The 19,947-nt window shown below is 43.6% G+C and overlaps 1 protein-coding gene across 2 annotated transcripts in view; it reads right to left on the reverse strand.

Annotated features, from left to right (window-relative positions):
* nedd4a (NEDD4 E3 ubiquitin protein ligase a) overlaps positions 1 to 19,947 on the reverse strand; it is a 102,234-nt gene that overhangs the window by 3,891 nt on the left and 78,396 nt on the right. For both annotated transcript variants that reach the window (XM_079496151.1, XM_079496150.1), the window contains 13 exons: positions 19,491 to 19,568; positions 17,251 to 17,305; positions 15,630 to 15,688; positions 15,156 to 15,221; positions 13,388 to 13,617; positions 11,558 to 11,679; positions 10,849 to 10,919; positions 9,798 to 9,893; positions 7,759 to 7,832; positions 7,591 to 7,651; positions 6,586 to 6,645; positions 6,293 to 6,400; positions 2,826 to 2,922 (listed from right to left, as the gene is read on the reverse strand). In XM_079496151.1, coding sequence (XP_079352277.1) covers positions 2,826 to 2,922; positions 6,293 to 6,400; positions 6,586 to 6,645; positions 7,591 to 7,651; positions 7,759 to 7,832; positions 9,798 to 9,893; positions 10,849 to 10,919; positions 11,558 to 11,679; positions 13,388 to 13,617; positions 15,156 to 15,221; positions 15,630 to 15,688; positions 17,251 to 17,305; positions 19,491 to 19,568 — 1,177 coding nt within the window. The remainder of the gene's footprint in view (positions 1 to 2,825; positions 2,923 to 6,292; positions 6,401 to 6,585; positions 6,646 to 7,590; positions 7,652 to 7,758; positions 7,833 to 9,797; positions 9,894 to 10,848; positions 10,920 to 11,557; positions 11,680 to 13,387; positions 13,618 to 15,155; positions 15,222 to 15,629; positions 15,689 to 17,250; positions 17,306 to 19,490; positions 19,569 to 19,947) is intronic.

Raw genomic sequence — 19,947 nt, forward strand, 5'->3', positions numbered from 1 at the left:
CCATTAGAACCTCTCTAGGCTGTGGAACACCATCCCCTACTCCATTAGAACCTCTCTAGGCTGTGGAACACCATCCCCTACTCCATTAGAACCTCTCTAGGCTGTGGAACACCATCCCCTACTCCATTAGAACCTCTCTAGGCTGCGGAACACCATCCCCTACTCCATTAGAACCTCTCTAGGCTGTGGAACACCATCCCCTACTCCATTAGAACCTCTCTAGGCTGTGGAACACCATCCCCTACTCCATTAGAACCTCTCTAGGCTGTGGAACACCATCCCCTGCTCCATTAGAACCTCTCTAGGCTGCGGAACACCATCCCCTACTCCATTAGAACCTCTCTAGGCTGTGGAACACCATCCCCTACTCCATTAGAACCTCTCTAGGCTGTGGAACACCATCCCCTACTCCATTAGAACCTCTCTAGGCTGTGGAACACCATCCCCTACTCCATTAGAACCTCTCTAGGCTGTGGAACACCATCCCCTACTCCATTAGAACCTCTCTAGGCTGTGGAACACCATCCCCTACTCCATTACAACCTCCCTAGGCTGTGGAACACCATCCCCTACTCCATTAGAACCTCTCTAGGCTGTGGAACACCATCCCCTACTCCATTAGAACCTCTCTAGGCTGTGGAACACCATCTCCTACTCCATTAGAACCTCTCTAGGCTGTGGAACACCATCCCCTACTCCATTAGAACCTCTCTAGGCTGTGGAACACCATCCCCTACTCCATTAGAACCTCTCTAGGCTGTGGAACACCATCCCCTACTCCATTACAACCTCTCTAGGCTGTGGAACACCATCCCCTACTCCATTAGAACCTCTCTAGGCTGTGGAACACCATCCCCTACTCCATTACAACCTCTCTAGGCTGTGGAACACCATCCCCTACTCCATTAGGACCTCTCTAGGCTGTGGAACACCATCCCCTACTCCATTAGAACCTCTCTAGGCTGTGGAACACCATCCCCTACTCCATTAGAACCTCTCTAGGCTGTGGAACACCATCCCCTGCTCCATTAGAACCTCTCTAGGCTGTGGAACACCATCCCCTACTCCATTAGAACCTCTAGGCTGTGGAACACCATCCCCTACTCCATTAGAACCTCTCTAGGCTGTGGAACACCATCCCCTACTCCATTAGAACCTCTCTAGGCTGTGGAACACCATCCCCTACTCCATTAGAACCTCTCTAGGCTGTGGAACACCATCCCCTACTCCATTAGAACCTCTCTAGGCTGTGGAACACCATCCCCTACTCCATTAGAACCTCTCTAGGCTGTGGAACACCATCCAGTAATCAATCTTCTTTTTTTTTAAGATACAGCTCTATATTCTGATAGTAATCATTGCTATAGTGTTCAATAACACGTCTCTCCAGCTATTTAACCCATTTTGGGCGGGAACCCCTTTTGGTGTTAGCATTATGTTATGCTTTAGCTATTTAAAAATAGCAGATCTACAAGCTCATAGCGCGCCACCGAGTGGCGCGCTACGAGCCTGTAGGTCTGCTATTTTTGAAAATCGAAGAACGACTGACATAGAAACATAGCTTTTTCAGAAAACTGTCATTTTCAAACAGACATTTTTAGAATCTGATCTCAGGTCAAAATGGGTTAATAAACAGAAATGCATTTTCAAGTGGGTCACCAATTTCATCCAATCAGGAGAGATTCATAGTAGTTCTATAGTACTCCAGTTCCACCTCCGTCTGCTCTACCACTACAGATACCGAACCTATGAACCTACTGTAAGTAGCCGTGTGGAGCCATGAGGCCCATAGGGCAGGAGCCTATCTCCTGTTTCTGTAGCCATGAGGCCCATAGGGCAGGAGCCTATCTCCTGTTTCTGTAGCGTTTCTGTAGGGTTCTCTACCACTACAGATACCGAACCTATGAACCTACTGTAAGTAGCCGTGTAGAGCCATGAGGCCCATAGGGCAGGAGCCTATCTCCTGTTTCTGTAGCCATGAGGCCCATAGGGCAGGAGCCTATCTCCTGTTTCTGTAGCGTTTCTGTAGGGTTCTCTACCACTACAGATACCGAACCTATGAACCTACTGTAAGTAGCCGTGTAGAGCCATGAGGCCCATAGGGCAGGAGCCTATCTCCTGTTTCTGTAGCCATGAGGCCCATAGGGCAGGAGCCTATCTCCTGTTTCTGTAGCGTTTCTGTAGGGTTCTCTACCACTACAGATACCCAACCTATGAACCTACTGTAAGTAGCCGTGTAGAGCCATGAGGCCCATAGGGGCAGGAGCCTATCTCCTGTTTCTGTAGCGTGAGGCAGCTTGATGTACTAATACACCCCCTGGACATGAAGCTAGTATGTCGCAGGGACTTACCCCCAATCCAACCCGTGGTGCTGAGTGTCAAGCAGAGAGGCACTGGGTCCCATTTTTAGAGTCTTTGGTATGACCGGGGATCGAACCCTGACCTCCCAGTCTCAGGGCGGACACTCTAACCCCAAGGCCACTGAGCAGGTTATATGAACCTACTGTACACCAGCGAAACACCACTGATGTTCTGCTGATGCTCGGATTGGAACTCCCTCAAGGGTTCCAATTTACAATTTAAGCATTTGGCAGACACTCTTAATCCAGAGCGATTTACAGTAAGTAAGAACAACACATGGTAATACATGATCAAATACATACAAATACATAATCTATGTAATGAAACTATGCGTATACACTATAGTGCTATGTCTACTTGCTTACTACTTACAAGGAACCCTGAGAGTCCCTGTACCCCACTTTGAGAACCCCTGAATCATAATATCAATTAGTGGACTGTCTTTGCATTTCCAAACAACTCACCATAGAGTTCAGCAAAGCCATTCATGGGGACCCTCGATGTTCCCGTCACAAACTGCAAAAGGCGAATTCGCTTTTCTGCGTCCATCAATAATACGGTCTGAAAATGACAAAAACAATATGCTACGTTATGAAGCATTCCTCGCTGGATAAACAATATGCTACGTTATGAAGCATTCCTCGTTGGATAAACAATATGCTACGTTATGAAGCATTCCTCGTTGGATAAACAATATGCTACGTTATGAAGCATTCCTCGTTGGATAAACAATATGCTACGTTATGAAGCATTCCTCGCTGGATAAACAATATGCTACGTTATGAAGCATTCCTCGCTGGATAAACAATATGCTACGTTATGAAGCATTCCTCGTTGGATAAACAATATGCTACGTTATGAAGCATTCCTCGTTGGATAAACAATATGCTACGTTATGAAGCATTCCTCGTTGGATAAACAATATGCTACGTTATGAAGCATTCCTCGTTGGATAAACAATATGCTACGTTATGAAGCATTCCTCGTTGGATAAACAATATGCTACGTTATGAAGCATTCCTCACTGGATAAACAATATGCTACGTTATGAACTGAAGCATTCCTCGCTGGATAAACAATATGCTACGTTATGAAGCATTCCTCGTTGGATAAACAATATGCTACGTTATGAAGCATTCCTCGTTGGATAAACAATATGCTACGTTATGAAGCATTCCTCGTTGGATAAACAATATGCTACGTTATGAAGCATTCCTCGTTGGATAAACAATATGCTACGTTATGAAGCATTCCTCGTTGGATAAACAATATGCTACGTTATGAAGCATTCCTCGTTGGATAAACAATATGCTACGTTATGAAGCATTCCTCGTTGGATAAACAATATGCTACGTTATGAAGCATTCCTCGTTGGATAAACAATATGCTACGTTATGAAGCATTCCTCGTTGGATAAACAATATGCTACGTTATGAAGCATTCCTCGTTGGATAAACAATATGCTACGTTATGAAGCATTCCTCGTTGGATAAACAATATGCTACGTTATGAAGCATTCCTCGTTGGATAAACAATATGCTACGTTATGAAGCATTCCTCGCTGGATAACAATATGCTACGTTATGAAGCATTCCTCGTTGGATAAACAATATGCTACGTTATGAAGCATTCCTCGTTGGATAAACAATATGCTACGTTATGAAGCATTCCTCACTGGATAAACAATATGCTACGTTATGAAGCATTCCTCGCTGGATAAACAATTTGCTACGTTATGAAGCATTCCTCACTGGATAAACAATATGCTACGTTATGAAGCATTCCTCACTGGATAAACAATATGCTACGTTATGAAGCATTCCTCGTTGGATAAACAATATGCTACGTTATGAAGCATTCCTCGCTGGATAAACAATATGCTACGTTATGAAGCATTCCTCACTGGATAAACAATATGCTACGTTATGAAGCATTCCTCGTTGGATAAACAATATGCTACGTTATGAAGCATTCCTCGTTGGATAAACAATATGCTACGTTATGAAGCATTCCTCGTTGGATAAACAATATGCTACGTTATGAAGCATTCCTCGTTGGATAAACAATATGCTACGTTATGAAGCATTCCTCACTGGATAAACAATATGCTACGTTATGAAGCATTCCTCGCTGGATAAACAATATGCTACGTTATGAAGCATTCCTCGTTGGATAAACAATATGCTACGTTATGAAGCATTCCTCGCTGGATAAACAATATGCTACGTTATGAAGCATTCCTCGCTGGATAAACAATATGCTACGTTATGAAGCATTCCTCGCTGGAACTTGACGGATGTGAATGTACCCATTTGTAACTCTGAATGCCCTAATGTAATACACGGGGGAAGGTACAGTAAAGCCAAACATCTTAAAGGACAACTTTAGTTTTTTTCAACCAAGGTTCATGTTTTATGTTGTTATTAGAGAGAGTAAAAGATGAGTGTTCATTTTTTTTCATTTGCTGCTTTCTTTCGTTTTAGGGATTTTAGCTGTTTTTGACAGGGGGGCGGGGCATTCGAGCATGGGGCTAAATATGTATTTTTTTACAACATTTTATAGCGATTTATTTTTGTATTATTTACTCTAGTCCTACTAAACCCAAATAAATTATATTTGGCCACAAAAGATCACGAGATCTACTGAATGTGTCAAACTAATTGAGCCTGTGTCAAACATATTGAGCCTATGACACACAGTGGCTTCCCCCCAGTAGGCTACCTTCACATTCAGTAGATCCTGTGATCTTTTGTGGCCAGATGTAATTTCCTGGGGTCTATTAGGACTATAGTAAATAATAAAAAAATAAATCGCCATAATATTTTGTAAAGAAATACATATTTAGCCCCATGCTCGAATGCCCCCGCCCCCCTGTCAAAAACCCTAAAACGAAAGAAAGCAGCAAATGAAGAAAAATGAACACTCATATTTTACTTTCTCTAATAACAACCAAAAACTAAAGTGGTCCTTTAACAACTAGGCGGTAACGACCAAGGGTATTCTCCCTTGGTCGTTTGGCTCTTCTAAATTCTCTGTCGAGTATCACGCGCAGATTTTACTGCAATATACAAAGGTCTGCTGCACAGATCCTGAAAAACAACAGATTTGTCTGGGAAAATACTGTAGTCCGCTCTTGGTATGTACAATACGTGCGTGCGTGCGTGCGTGCGTGCGTGCGTGCGTGCGTGCGTGTGTGTGTGTGTCTGATGAAATTAAAAGGGTGGACCCTGTTGTAAACAAGTGTAATGCTTTATCAGTGTGTCGTCCACAGTTAACAGTTTTTGTATCGAGTTGTGCTTGAAATGTACTGTAATTCTGCAAACTTACTTCAATCAATCAATCAGTGTGTGTGTTTTTGATTGTAGTGCAGCCAAATGCATAGACGCTTTGACGCATCAAATTCTCCCATCTTCGAAGTGAACAAGTGACCCTAACACACCATCGATGCTTTGTGTTCGTCAGGGCCTTGAGAGTGACCCTAACACACCATCGATGCTTTGTGTTCGTCAGGGCCTTGAGAGTGACCCTAACACACCATCGATGCTTTGTGTTCGTCAGGGCCTTGAGAGCGACCCTAACACACCATCGATGCTTTGTGTTCGTCAGGGCCTTGAGAGTGACCCTAACACACCATCGATGCTTTGTGTTCGTCAGGGCCTTGAGAGTGACCCTAACACACCATCGATGCTTTGTGTTCGTCAGGGCCTTGAGAGTGACCCTAACACACCATCGATGCTTTGTGTTCGTCAGGGCCTTGAGAGTGACCCTAACACACCATCGATGCTTTGTGTTCGTTGAGAGTGACCCTAACACACCATCGATGCTTTGTGTTCGTCAGGGCCTTGAGAGTGACCCTAACACACCATCGATGTTTTGTGTTCGTCAGGGCCTTGAGAGTGAGACTGTACAAATGTGAGGAAAGTCATCTTACTTTCCAGAACCACTGGATGACAGGCTGGTTGATGCAGTAGCCGTTCTTGTACTTGGTGTTTTCTCTCCAGTCGTTGACGTCCACATCTCCGAGACCACACATCAGCAGCTGCACAGAGCACACACACACACACACACACACAGCATGTTGACTTTGAGACCACACATCAGCAGCTGAACAGAGCACGCACACACACACACAGCATGTTGACTTTGATATCACAATGTCTGTATTTCACCGAGATGATCCCTGTAGCCTAGATAATCTTTTTAATGTTCAGTGCAGTGACTCACCTCCAACTCGTTCTCGTCAAAGATCTTGATGAGATCCTGTGGGATCAACTCGTAGAAGCCCTGAGAGCAGAGGAGAACATGTTATCCAGTAGCTTTTAGAAGCTACTCCATTGTATGAGTGGTGGTGCACGTGCCAAAAAAACCAAAAAACAGATCTACAAGCTAACGGATTGCGTCGTTGGCTTGTAGATCGGATGCACAGTGAGCTTGTAGACGGTCTGTTTTCGGCATGCGACACCAACTATAAATGCAGCATTAACTAGGCCTCAGACAGCAGCTGTGTGAGAGCAACCCAAATAGAACTCAGTCCTCGTGACTCACAAGGAGTCTGTATTCAGGACACTAACATTACATGTGCTGTGATGTTTTATGGTGAAATCAAAACCTTTTCTTTATTTTCAGTGGTCACAGCTATAGCTATAGTGATATATCCTGCACCACCCCTTATCCCTAAACGTATGGCAGTTTTAGGGATAAGGGGTCCAAGGTAGGGCCAATAGTGTTTATTCAGTAAAAGGGGTCTCTTCAGCTCTTTAGTAAACTGAAAATACATTTTCAGGTCAGGATAGCAGAACACAGACACTCGGCTTCATGTGGTCAAATACTCCTCAAATAATCGTTATCACAGCCATATCTATCTATAAATGCACACTCTGTGTGTACGTCGTAACTCGAGAACCGTTCGCCCCACCACAGGGACCTGAAGTCGACACGCGTGTGTCGACTTCAAATCCGACACACACGTTCGACACCACCGCAGGGAGTGCAGCCTTTGCCCGGGCTCTGGACCTGATCACCCCTATATATCCATGTGGAGCTGGCCTGTTCTGTCATCTGCATAGACTCCATATTTGGGCATGCCTGACAAAGAACTTAATATATGGGCATAAAAGGGACACAGACATAACTGGGTGGGGCATGCATTTCCAACTGGCATCGTTCTAAGTGGGCCAGTGCCCAACGGGCACCACTCTAGTTTACTAAATAGAAATTACAATTATTTACCTCCTTGAATGCTGTCATCTGCTTCTGTACCCTGTTCACAAACCTCCACTGCATGACAAGACTGTCAAACAAAGACTAGATTAGCGTCAAAACTTACAGGGACCAAGGAAGGAATCAAACTGAATGACACTTCATATTTGCACCAGCAGGGGTCCCCACAGTACTTACTGGATATAATCCTTCTTATTTTCATCAGTGACAATGATCTCCGAGCCGCCAGGAGTCAGCTCATGCTGGTGTGTCTAAAGAGGAAGGACAAGTGAGAGTCAGCTCATGCTGGTGTGTCTAAAGAGGAAGGACAAGTGAGAGTCAGCTCATGCTGGTGTGTCTAAAGAGGAAGGACAAGTACTGAGTCAGCTCATGCTGGTGTGTCTAAAGAGGAAGGACAAGTGAGTCAGCTCATGCTGGTGTGTCTAAAGAGGAAGGACAAGTACTGAGTCAGCTCATGCTGGTGTGTCTAAAGAGGAAGGACAAGTGAGTCAGCTCATGCTGGTGTGTCTAAAGAGGAAGGACAAGTGAGTCAGCTCATGCTGGTGTGTCTAAAGAGGAAGGACAAGTACTGAGTCAGCTCATGCTGGTGTGTCTAAAGAGGAAGGACAAGTGAGTCAGCTCATGCTGGTGTGTCTAAAGAGGAAGGACAAGTGAGTCAGCTCATGCTGGTGTGTCTAAAGAGGAAGGACAAGTGAGTCAGCTCATGCTGGTGTGTCTAAAGAGGAAGGACAAGTGAGTCAGCTCATGCTGGTGTGTCTAAAGAGGAAGGACAAGTGAGTCAGCTCATGCTGGTGTGTCTAAAGAGGAAGGACAAGTGAGTCAGCTCATGCTGGTGTGTCTAAAGAGGAAGGACAAGTGAGTCAGCTCATGCTGGTGTGTCTAAAGAGGAAGGACAAGTACTTTTTACTTAAATAAAAGCACCAATACCACAAAGAAAAAGTCCTGTATTTGAAGGTCCCATTTACAGAAGTTTTTTTCTTCTCAGAAATAGCAGATCTACAAGCTCACAATGCACCACAAAGTGATGTGTTGTGAGCTGGTAGATCTACAAGCTCACAATGCACCACAAAGTGATGTGTTGTGAGCTGGTAGATCTACAAGCTCACAATTCACCACAAAGTGATGTGTTGTGAGCTGGTAGATCTACAAGCTCACAATGCACCACAAAGTGATGTGTTGTGAGCTGGTAGATCTACAAGCTCACAATGCACCACAAAGTGATGTGTTGTGAGCTGGTAGAACTGCTATTTTGAATAGATTAAGTATAAAATATGCCATTGAGTGTATGTTTTGTATTAATAACATAATCTGCAAAGTAACTAGTGTAATAACTATAGCTTTCAAATAATTGTGGTGAAGTAAAAAAATACAATATTTGCCCCTGGAATGTAGTGGAGCAGAATTATTGAACATTATCAAAAAATATAAATACTCAAGTCAAGGTAAATTTGTACCGCACTTGTAATTAGTTACTTTTATGCCAAGTATTACCAATAACTCTATCTGTTGGGTGCTGGAAGGGGAGCTGGTTAACCCATTACAACTGGGAAAGCATCTATCTGTTGGGTGCTGGAAGGGGAGCTGGTTAACCCATTACAACTGGGAAAGCATCTGTGTCATTTTAGATTTGAACAACTTTAACTATTATTTTATACTTTGGCTATTCAACTAAAGCAGATATTCAAGGTCATAGCGAGTCACACACTATGACCTTGTATATCTATTTTTGATTTTTAATCATGAAAATCTGAATTAAGTCATGAAGTCCTTGAATATATATATATATATTATATATATACTGTATGTTTAAAGCAAACTTATTTTTTAACTGAAATCTTTCCGCCTGTGGGTCGATCCATGGAACAAAACAGTTTAAGATGGGACCACCCATCTTGGGTCAACTACTCCTAAAATACCAATGTTGGGGTCCTTGAAATGAAAAGGTTTAAGCACCATGATAATAGCAGCATTATGTTTTTTCAGAAAAAAACTTTAGGATTTAGAAGACATTTGTAGAATCGGCCTCAGGTCTGAATGGGTTTTCTGAAAAAGCTATGTTTCTATGTCAGTCGTTTCTATGTCACCTACAAGCTCGTAGCGCGGCACCGAGTGGCGCGCTATGAGCTTGTAGATCTGCTATTTTTCAATAGCTAAAGCATAACATGATGCTAACACCAAAATGGGTTCCCGCCCAAAATGGGTTAAGAGAAGCCAACCTGTCCAAACAGCTCCTCATCGATGGTGAACCTCAGGTCCAGGTCTGTCGGGTCGTTGTCTAGGATCCACTTCAAGGAGTTGAAATACTCACTGTCCTGGAGACACATTACACAACCTTTACAACCACATAAACATATTTAGAAGTAGAAAGGTGTGAGTATGAAAGATCAGACAGACAGGTCTTGATCCCATGATCATAGAGATAGTATGAAAGATCAGACAGACAGGTCTTGATCCCATGATCATAGAGATAGTATGAAAGATCAGACAGACAGGTCTTGATCCCATGATCATAGAGATAGTATAAAAGATCAGACAGACAGGTCTTGATCCCATGATCAAAGAGATAGTATGAAAGATCAGACAGACAGGTCTTGATCCCATGATCATAGAGATAGTATGAAAGATCAGACAGACAGGTCTTGATCCCATGATCATAGAGATAGTATGAAAGATCAGACAGACAGGTCTTGATCCCATGATCATAGAGATAGTATGACAGATCAGACAGACAGGTCTTGATCCCATGATCATAGAGATACTGTGTACCGATTTGCGTGAGGGTAAAAAATATTACATAAACCCCTATTTTTCTAACTGTGTAATATGATGATTTTTTGTTTGTTGCATAGAAGTGTATATTTGTATGTCTTTAAATGTTCTGATGAATTGAAAATGGAGGACCCTTGTGTAAACAAGTCTTTTCTGGTTTTATCCTCTTAGCAGATTTTGTATTGACCTGTACTTCCGTTGAACTGGACCCATTCTACAAACTGTTAATACAAATTTCAATCAATCAATCAAAAATCACACCCGTGTGAACTGAGTGGTGCAAGGTCTTATATAGCCTGATCAGCTGTGGTCTGACGTAATGTCAGTGACCATAGTAACCATGCTCATTCTTTTGGGCCCCACGTACAGGTACACACAAACACGGATACAAACAAAGCTGGTTGTTGGAGTGGTTTGCACCACTCAAAAAAAAAGAAAAGAAAAGTGTTTTAACTAATTGCCCAAAATAGGGAGTGTTAATAGACAGGTATGACTCACCACAGACTCCATGTCCTGGAGATTGATGGCTTTCTGCAGCATCATCTTGTAGAACGGCCGGATGAAGAAGGCTTTGACACGCACACGCACACGCACACGCACACACACACACACACACACACACACACACACACACACACACACACACACACACACACACACACACACACACACGTCCATCATTATGAGACGTTACAGGTACAACTTCTCTAATGACAACAGAGCACGTCTCTAAATGTTTTGATGAATTGAACATGGTGGACCCTCTTGTAAACAAGTGTAATGCTTAATTGGGTCGTCCACTCACAGTCTTTGTATTGAGTTTGTGCTTGAAATGTACTGTAATTCTGCAAACTGTTAATAAATATTTCAATCAATCACCCAAGTCCTAATGCCAAACCCATACCTCCCAGAGCACCCAAGTCCTAATGCCAAACCCATACCTCCCAGAGCACCCAAGTCCTAATGCCAAACCCATACCCCCCAGAGCACCCAAGTCCTAATGCCAAACCCATACCCCCCAGAGCACCCAAGTCCTAATGCCAAACCCATACCCCCCAGAGCACCCAAGTCCTAATGCCAAACCCATACCCCCCAGACAGAGGCGTCTGGGAGAAATGCGAGGCCCTGTGCGATATGTTTTGGGGGAACAATGTGCGCGTGCGTGGTTCAAAATAATCTGGTTGACAGAAAGCCTCCGCAGTCTCACCATCCAGTAGTTTCCCATGGTACACAGCCATGCCAGCCACGCGGCCAATGAACTTGAAGTAGGACAGGTGGTCCTCGTTACATAAGCCTGAGTTGGGGTTGATCTGCAGGGTGTAGTTGTCCCTGAAACACACAGACACACACATGACCTTTATAACAATGAATTAAGCCATGTTCCCTTTAGCTCAGTGGGTTTCCATGTTCCCTTTAGCTCAGTGGGTTTCCATGTTCCCTTTAGCTCAGTGGGTTTCCATGTTCCCTTTAGCTCAGTGGGTTTCCATGTTCCCTTTAGCTCAGTGGGTTTCCATGTTCCCTTTAGCTCAGTGGGTTTCCATGTTCCCTTTAGCTCAGTGGGTTTCCATGTTCCCTTTAGCTCAGTGGGTTTCAACCTTTTTCATTTCAAGGCCCATTATTTATTCGGCATGTCAGCCACGCCCACGCACCACCATTAGCCCATTCTGACCTGAGATCAGATTCTAAAAAATGTCTTCTACATCCTGACAGTTTTCTGAAAAAGCTATGTTTCTATGTCAGTCGTTCTTCGATTTTTCAAAAATAGCAAGTACTGCACTTAAATACAATTATTTACAACTAGAGTATTTGCATTTTTCTGAACTTTTACTTCTACAATTAATTACAACTAGAGTATTTGCATTTTTCTGAACGTTTACTTCTACAATTAATTACAACTAGAGTATTTGCATTTTTCTGAACTTTTACTTCTACTACTACAATTATTTGAAAACTTTAGTTACTAGTTACTTTATTTAAACTAACTAACTATTTAAACGGTCCTGAATGGTTCGATCATATAAGTCAGAGAAGCACACTGAGGCAACCACTGAATTATACTGTGCTTCGAGTTGTATGACAATTATGTACATTTTTAGGAAATAATCAAAAGAACCTGTACTCCAATGGATCCACCGTAGTTACAGTATAAGTTACTCACAAGCTTCATTGGTTCAATATTTGTAAAACCCACAGACAGACTTAACCACTTTCACTTTAGAAAAATGTTCTAAAATAGCGAAAATAGGGGATCTACAAGCCAACAACGCATCGCATCATCATTCATGACACATTGTGAGCTTTTAGATCGGCTATTTTCGTGCGACAATCTTATACATGAAGTAGGGCATTCATTTACAAAAAATCACACCCGTGTGAACTGAGTGGTGTAAGGTCTTATATAGCCTGATCAGCTGTGGTCTGACGTAATGTCTGACGTAATGAAATCACACCCGGGTGAACTGGGTGACCGTAGCAACCATGCTCATTTTTTTAGCACAGACAGACAGACAGACACGTAAACTAACAAAGCCAGTCGTAGGAGTGGTTTACACCACTCAAAAAAAACATAAAAATGATTAAATACAGAGATACAAGTTTCTGTGCATATATATATGTGGACTCACGTGGCAGAATATTCAAACAGTCCATAGTAAGGATATATATATATGTGGACTCACGTGGCAGAATATTCAAACAGTCCATAGTAAGGATATATATGTGGACTCACGTGGCAGAATATTCAAACAGTCCATAGTAAGGATATATATATGTGGACTCACGTGGCAGAATATTCAAACAGTCCATAGTAAGGATATATTATGTGGACTCACGTGGCAGAATATTCAAACAGTCCATAGTAAGGATATATATTATGTGGACTCACGTGGCAGAATATTCAAACAGTCCATAGTAAGGATATATTATGTGGACTCACGTGGCAGAATATTCAAACAGTCCATAGTAAGGATATATATGTGGACTCACGTGGCAGAATATTCAAACAGTCCATAGTAAGGATATATATATGTGGACTCACGTGGCAGAATATTCAAACAGTCCATAGTAAGGGTTGAACATCTCCTTGGAGATGAGGAAGAACCATTCCCTGGCTATGCCTCCGTAGTCCAGGCCTTTCTCGCCCTCAAACTCCACCCACAGGCGTGCCTTCAGGAAGTCTGCCCTCTTCACGGCCAGGATGCGTCGGTACGAGTCCTCCAGCACCGCGCTGCGCCTCAGCTTCATCTCGAAGCGGTTGGGGATGTCGGCCTGAACGGGAAGCACACGTTTATGGTAAGACCAGCTGTGTGTATCGTTTTGGCTGATCAATACGGTATACAGGTATATAACATTGGTATTGGCAATTATGCTGCCCCAATGTGTCCCAATTTTGTTTGTTTGAACAACGTTTCGACCCACAGCAGGTCTTCTTCATACCTGGGAGTAATTTTGAGTGGGATTAAAACAATGTCACTGGTCCTGGACTGGGAGGGACAGGATGGGATTTTTTCTGTGGGAGTGGGATGCGACTCCCGTGTCAGTCTCTACTGTCTATACAGTAGCAGCAGTACATCAATGTTGTCAGTAGAGGGCAGTGTTACTCCACATAAATATTATATTTGTGAGATGAGATGAAGCTGTAACACTTTGTTTGCAGCCTTAACCCATTCTGGGCGGGAACCCTTTTTGGTGTTTTAAAGCATCATGTTATACTTTAGCTATTGAAAAATAGCAGATCTACAAGCTCATAGCGCGGCACCGAGTACCGCGCTATGAACTTGTAGGTCTGCTATTTTTGAAAATTATTACAGTGAACATTTTAACTTAAAGGACCACTTCACCACTTTTCAACTTCCCTTCCTATAATTGGTCCTAACTAATGTTAAAATGATAAAATACCACCATTTTTTTCTACTCAGTCTGTGTCTCATAGGAAGGCTGTGGGCAGTTCAGAAACCCGTCCACCAGTGACATCATAGATGGTGAATCCAAGCTAATAGAAATGGCAGGCTTTCTTTTCCTGAAAAGTTGCTATGCAAACGTTGAAGCCATCGTTCTCACCATAATACAAATCTAAATATATTGTAAAACAAATCTTGTTTAAAAAAAAATCAGCCTAATGATGATGTCACTGGTGGACGGGTGTCCGAACTGCCCAAAGCCCTCCTATGAGACACAGACTGAGTAGGAAAAAATGGTGGTGTTTTATCATGAAAACACCACCATGAATCATGAATCTTTTGCTTCTGGGGAGGTCCCTGGAACAACATATTTTCAGATGTGGGGAGGAGGCATATTACATATATTTTTTGGGGTCCTTGACATGAAATATTGAGCACCACTGATACAGAAACATAGGGTTTTTCAGAAAAATGTCAGGATTTTGAAGACATTTTTAAAATTCAGGCCTAAATGGGTTAATTTACAATTTACAATTTAGGCATTTAGCAGACGCTCTTAATCCAGAGCGATTTACATTAAGCAAGAACAAAAAGCATGGGAATACATCACATATGTAAAATGCATTTATCGCGAAACATGCGTAAGCTAAGAACGTAACTAGAACATATCTATATAATGACACTATAGATATAAACTATAACTAGAACATATCTATATAATGAAACTATACATATAAACTATACATATATGCTATACTATGCTGTACATATATACTATGAAGTGCTATGACTACATACAATGGACTTATTGTGCTGTCTACATGACATGCTATAAGTCTGTTTCAAATGCTATATAAGTCTAAGAAGTGCTGTCTAAGGGGTTAATGTAATGCATGGAACACTTACCGGCTTCTTAAGCTTCTTACGGAAGTATTCATATTTCTGCTTGTAGTCTCTGGAATAAGGCACAGCCTGGAATTGACCAAAGAAAAAAAAAAAGTACATGACAAGAACTCAATCATTATTAAGCAGAGGAAGCTTAGTCTATTACTTTTTTGAGTGGTGTAAACCACTCCTACAACTGGCTTTTGTGTGCAGAAAAAAATGACCATGGTTGCTATGTTCAAAATAATTTCTGACGTAATTAAATCACACCCGGGTGAACTGGATGACCGTAGCAACCGTGGTCATTTTCTCTGCACAAAAAAAGCCAGTTGTGAAATCACATCCAGGTGTGATTTCATTACGTCAGACATTACGTCAGACCACAGCTGATCATGCTATATAAAACCTTACACCACTCAGTTCACACGGGTGTGATTTTTTAAATCATGCGTGTGTGAAACAAATAATTATGAATCAGATTAAATCTGTACTCACTGGTCCGGTTATGGCAGAGTTCTGTAATCTGGGGTCATCCCATTGTGTGATCCTGGTATCTGTGCAAAATTAAATCATCAGGTTATTCATTGATGTTAACCTACAAATGTCTTCTAAATCATGACAGTTTTCAGAAAAACCCATGTTTCTATGTCAGTGGTTCTCAACCTTTTTCCTGTATTTGGTCGTCGACCCCCCCCATCTGAAAATATGTTGTTTCAGGGACCTCCCCAGGAGCAAAGATTTGAGTTAAAAACGTTCATTTTGAAAGAATATATATTCCAATTTTGCGCCACATTTTCACGATTTAAAAAAAATAGCAGACCTACAAGCTCGTAGCGCGCCACCTGTAGATCCGCTATTTTTCAATAGCTAAATTATAACATAATGTTTAAAACACCAAAAGGGGTTCCCGACTTCCCGCCCAAAATAAGTTAAAGCACTACATACTGCACAGGACATGGACACGCTCTACTCTGCAGCATCACTCCCAATCTTCCGCCGGAGTCTGAAGACCCACCTTTTCAGACTCCATCATGGCCCATAGCACTTATCCTACCCCCTTAGATAGCACTTTTTAGACTTAGATAGCATTTGAAACAGACTTATAGCATGTCATGTAGACAGCACAATAATTGCATTGTATGTAGTCATAGCACATCATAGAACATATGTATAGCATAGTATAGTATATATGTATAGTTAATATGTATCGCGTCATTATATAGATATGTTCTAGTTACGTTCTTAGCTTACGCATGTTTCTTGATAAATGCATTTTATATATGTGATGTATTCCCATACTTGTGTTCTTGCCTAATGTAAATCGCTCTGGATTAAGAGCGTCTGCTAAATGCCTACATTGTAAATTGTAAATTGCTATTGCATATCATCACTGATGGGCAGAAAGCTTGAAGATTTCCCACACAATTACAGAAGATTTTCTGAAACTTTCTGAAACTTTTACATGTCAAGGACCCCCAAAATGATGTATTTGGCCACTGAGCCATGTCTCAATTTATTTATTTTTATTCCAGGGATCCCTGAGCAAATATTTGATTAAAAATAATGAAAGATTATTTATTTTTGGAAGGGGGGTCCCTGCCTCCTGGAACAAAATATTTTCAGATGGGGGTCCTTGACAAAACCTTCCAGAAGATTTAGAAGGCATTCTGTAGAATCTATCTATCTATCATCTATCATCATCATACTATAATCATCATCATCATCATCATACTATAATTAACCAAATGTCTGAATGTGTGTCTGTCTGTGTGTCAGAAACACTGCCATAGCTCCTCACTGCCTGCACCAAATCACTCCCACTTTTCACACAGGCATTGACCATAATAATATGGAGGTCTTAACGAAGCCCTTTTTCCAATTTAACAAATTATAGATTAATAATGAATTTATATTTATTAGTGAATTAAAAATGGGCTCAGGGCGCAGTACCCCCTGTGGCCACGGGGGGGGGGGGGGGGGGGGGGGGCAATATCTCACAACGGGTAAGGGCTAGTCTATATAACTACTGGAAAACATGCTTTTCTTTTCTCCATTTCCTGAAAAGTAGCCGTTTTGGATATAGTGTAAAGGAGGACAACAATGAAACCATACGTACTGTGATCAATGTAAAATATCCTCCCATCACTGTGGACCCTCTCCTCCCACCCAGCCTGCAGAGAAGAAGAAGCATGAAATATAATAAATATAAATATCCTCCCATCACTGTGGACCCTCTCCTCCCACCCAGCCTGCAGAGAAGAAGAAGCATATCATAAATATCCTCCCATCACTGTGGACCCTCTCCTCCCAACCAGCCTGCAGAGAAGAAGAAGCATATCATAAATATCCCCCCATCACTGTGGACCCTCTCCTCCCACCCAGCCTGCAGAGAAGAAGAAGCATATCATAAATATCCTCCCATCACTGTGGACCCTCTCCTCCCAACCAGCCTGCAGAGAAGAAGAAGCATATCATAAATATCCTCCATCACTGTGGACCCTCTCCTCCCAACCAGCCTGCAGAGAAGAAGAAGCATATCATAAATATCCACCCATCACTGTGGACCCTCTCCTCCCACCCAGCCTGCAGGAGAAGAAGAAGCATATCATAAATATCCTCCCGTCACTGTGGACCCTCTCCTCCCAACCAGCCTGCAGGAGAAGAAGAAGCATATCATAAATATCCTCCCATCACTGTGGACCCTCTCCTCCCAACCAGCCTGCAGAGAAGAAGAAGCATATCATAAATATCCTCCCATCACTGTGGACCCTCTCCTCCCACCCAGCCTGCAGAGAAGAAGAAGCATATCATAAATTTCCCCCCACACTGTGGACCCTCTCCTCCCACCCAGCCTGCAGGGAAGAAGAAGCATGACATGTGAAACTCAACAAAGATGATGGTTTTACCTTTCATGTCTCTATTGACATTTATACTGTATTACAGTTCTAAAGAATCAGGGTCAGGTCAAGACATTTATGTCTTTAGCTCGTTAGCTGGAGGTATATCAGACTTACTGCTGAGTAAAGTTTTTTTTATTTTTTAATAATTGATCTCTATCTCACGAGAGAGACTCGGAGTAGAACCGCTGCTCCTTCGCCTGGAAAGGAGTCAGCTGAGGTGGTTCGGGCATCTGGTTAGGATGCCTCTCGGGCACCCCCCCTAGGGAGGTCCTCGACGCACGTCCCACTGGGAGGAGACCCCCGGGGGCAGACCAAGGCGCAGTTGGAGGAAACACATCGACTCACTGGCCTTGGAACGTCTCGGAATCCCCCAGGAGGAGGTCACTAATGTTGCTCTGGAGAGGGAAGTCTGGAGCACTCTGGTGGAGCTGCTGACCCGACTACGGATAAGCGGTTGAAGATGGATGGATGGATGGATGATCTCTATCTGGGTTCTTACCGGCATGGGGCCGAGGCCCGCCGGGTCTATCTGGGTTCTTACCGGCATGGGGCCGAGGCCCAACCGGGTCTATCTGGGTTCTTACCGGCATGGGGCCGAGGCCCAACCGGGTCTATCTGGGTTCTTACCGGCATGGGGCCGAGGCCCAACCGGGTCTATCTGGGTTCTTACCGGCATGGGGCCGAGGCCCGGTCGGGTCTATCTGGGTTCTTACCGGCATGGGGCCGAGGCCCAACCGGGTCTATCTGGGTTCTTACCGGCATGGGGCCGAGGCCCGTCGGGTCTATCTGGGTTCTTACCGGCATGGGGCCGAGGCCCAACCGGGTCTATCTGGGTTCTTACCGGCATGGGGCCGAGGCCCAACCGGGTCTATCTGGGTTCTTACCGGCATGGGGCCGAGGCCCAACCGGGTCTATCTGGGTTCTTACCGGCATGGGGCCGAGGCCCAACCGGGTCTATCTGGGTTCTTACCGGCATGGGGCCGAGGCCCGCTGGGTCTATCTGGGTTCTTACCGGCATGGGGCCGAGGCCCAACCGGGTCTATCTGGGTTCTTACCGGCATGGGGCCGAGGCCCAACCGGGTCTATCTGGGTTCTTACCGGCATGGGGCCGAGGCCTGCCGGGTCTATCTGGGTTCTTACCGGCATGGGGCCGAGGCCCGCCGGGTCTATCTGGGTTCTTACCGGCATGGGGCCGAGGCCCGCCGGGTCTATCTGGGTTCTTACCGGCATGGGGCCGGGTCTATCTGGGTTCTTACCGGCATGGGGCCGAGGCCCACCTGGTCTATCTGGGTTCTTACCGGCATGGGGCCGAGGCCCGCCGGGTCTATCTGGGTTCTTACCGGCATGGGGCCGAGGCCCGCCGGGTCTATCTGGGTTCTTACCGGCATGGGGCCGGGTCTATCTGGGTTCTTACCGGCATGGGGCCGAGGCCCACCTGGTCTATCTGGGTTCTTACCGGCATGGGGCCGAGGTCCGTTGGGTCAAGCGAGGGTCTCTTCCTCATGTGCACGGGAATCTTTAACCTGGGATCTTCCTGTTTGGAAACAAGAGTCGTGAAATAACACCTTTTAGTTCTATAGTTTTTTTAACTTTTTAACCCATTTTGACCTGAGATCAGATTCTAAAAATGTCTTCTACATCCTGACAGTTTTCTGAAAAAGCTATGTTTCTATATCAGTGGTTCTCAATATTTCATGTCAAGAACCCCAAAAATGATATGTAATTGGCCACCGATCCCCATCTGAAAATATGTTGTTCCAGGGACCCCTCAGAAGCAAAGATTTGAGTTAAAAACATTCACTCTGAAAGAATATTATATTCAAAGATTTGTGCCGCATTTTCACGATTTTTTCAAAAATAGCAGACCTACAAGCTCGTAGCGCGCTACGAGCTTGTAGATCTGCTATTTTTCT

Source organism: Electrona antarctica (genome assembly GCF_951216825.1).
Source record: "Electrona antarctica genome assembly, chromosome: 3".
Taxonomy (NCBI): domain Eukaryota; kingdom Metazoa; phylum Chordata; class Actinopteri; order Myctophiformes; family Myctophidae; genus Electrona; species Electrona antarctica.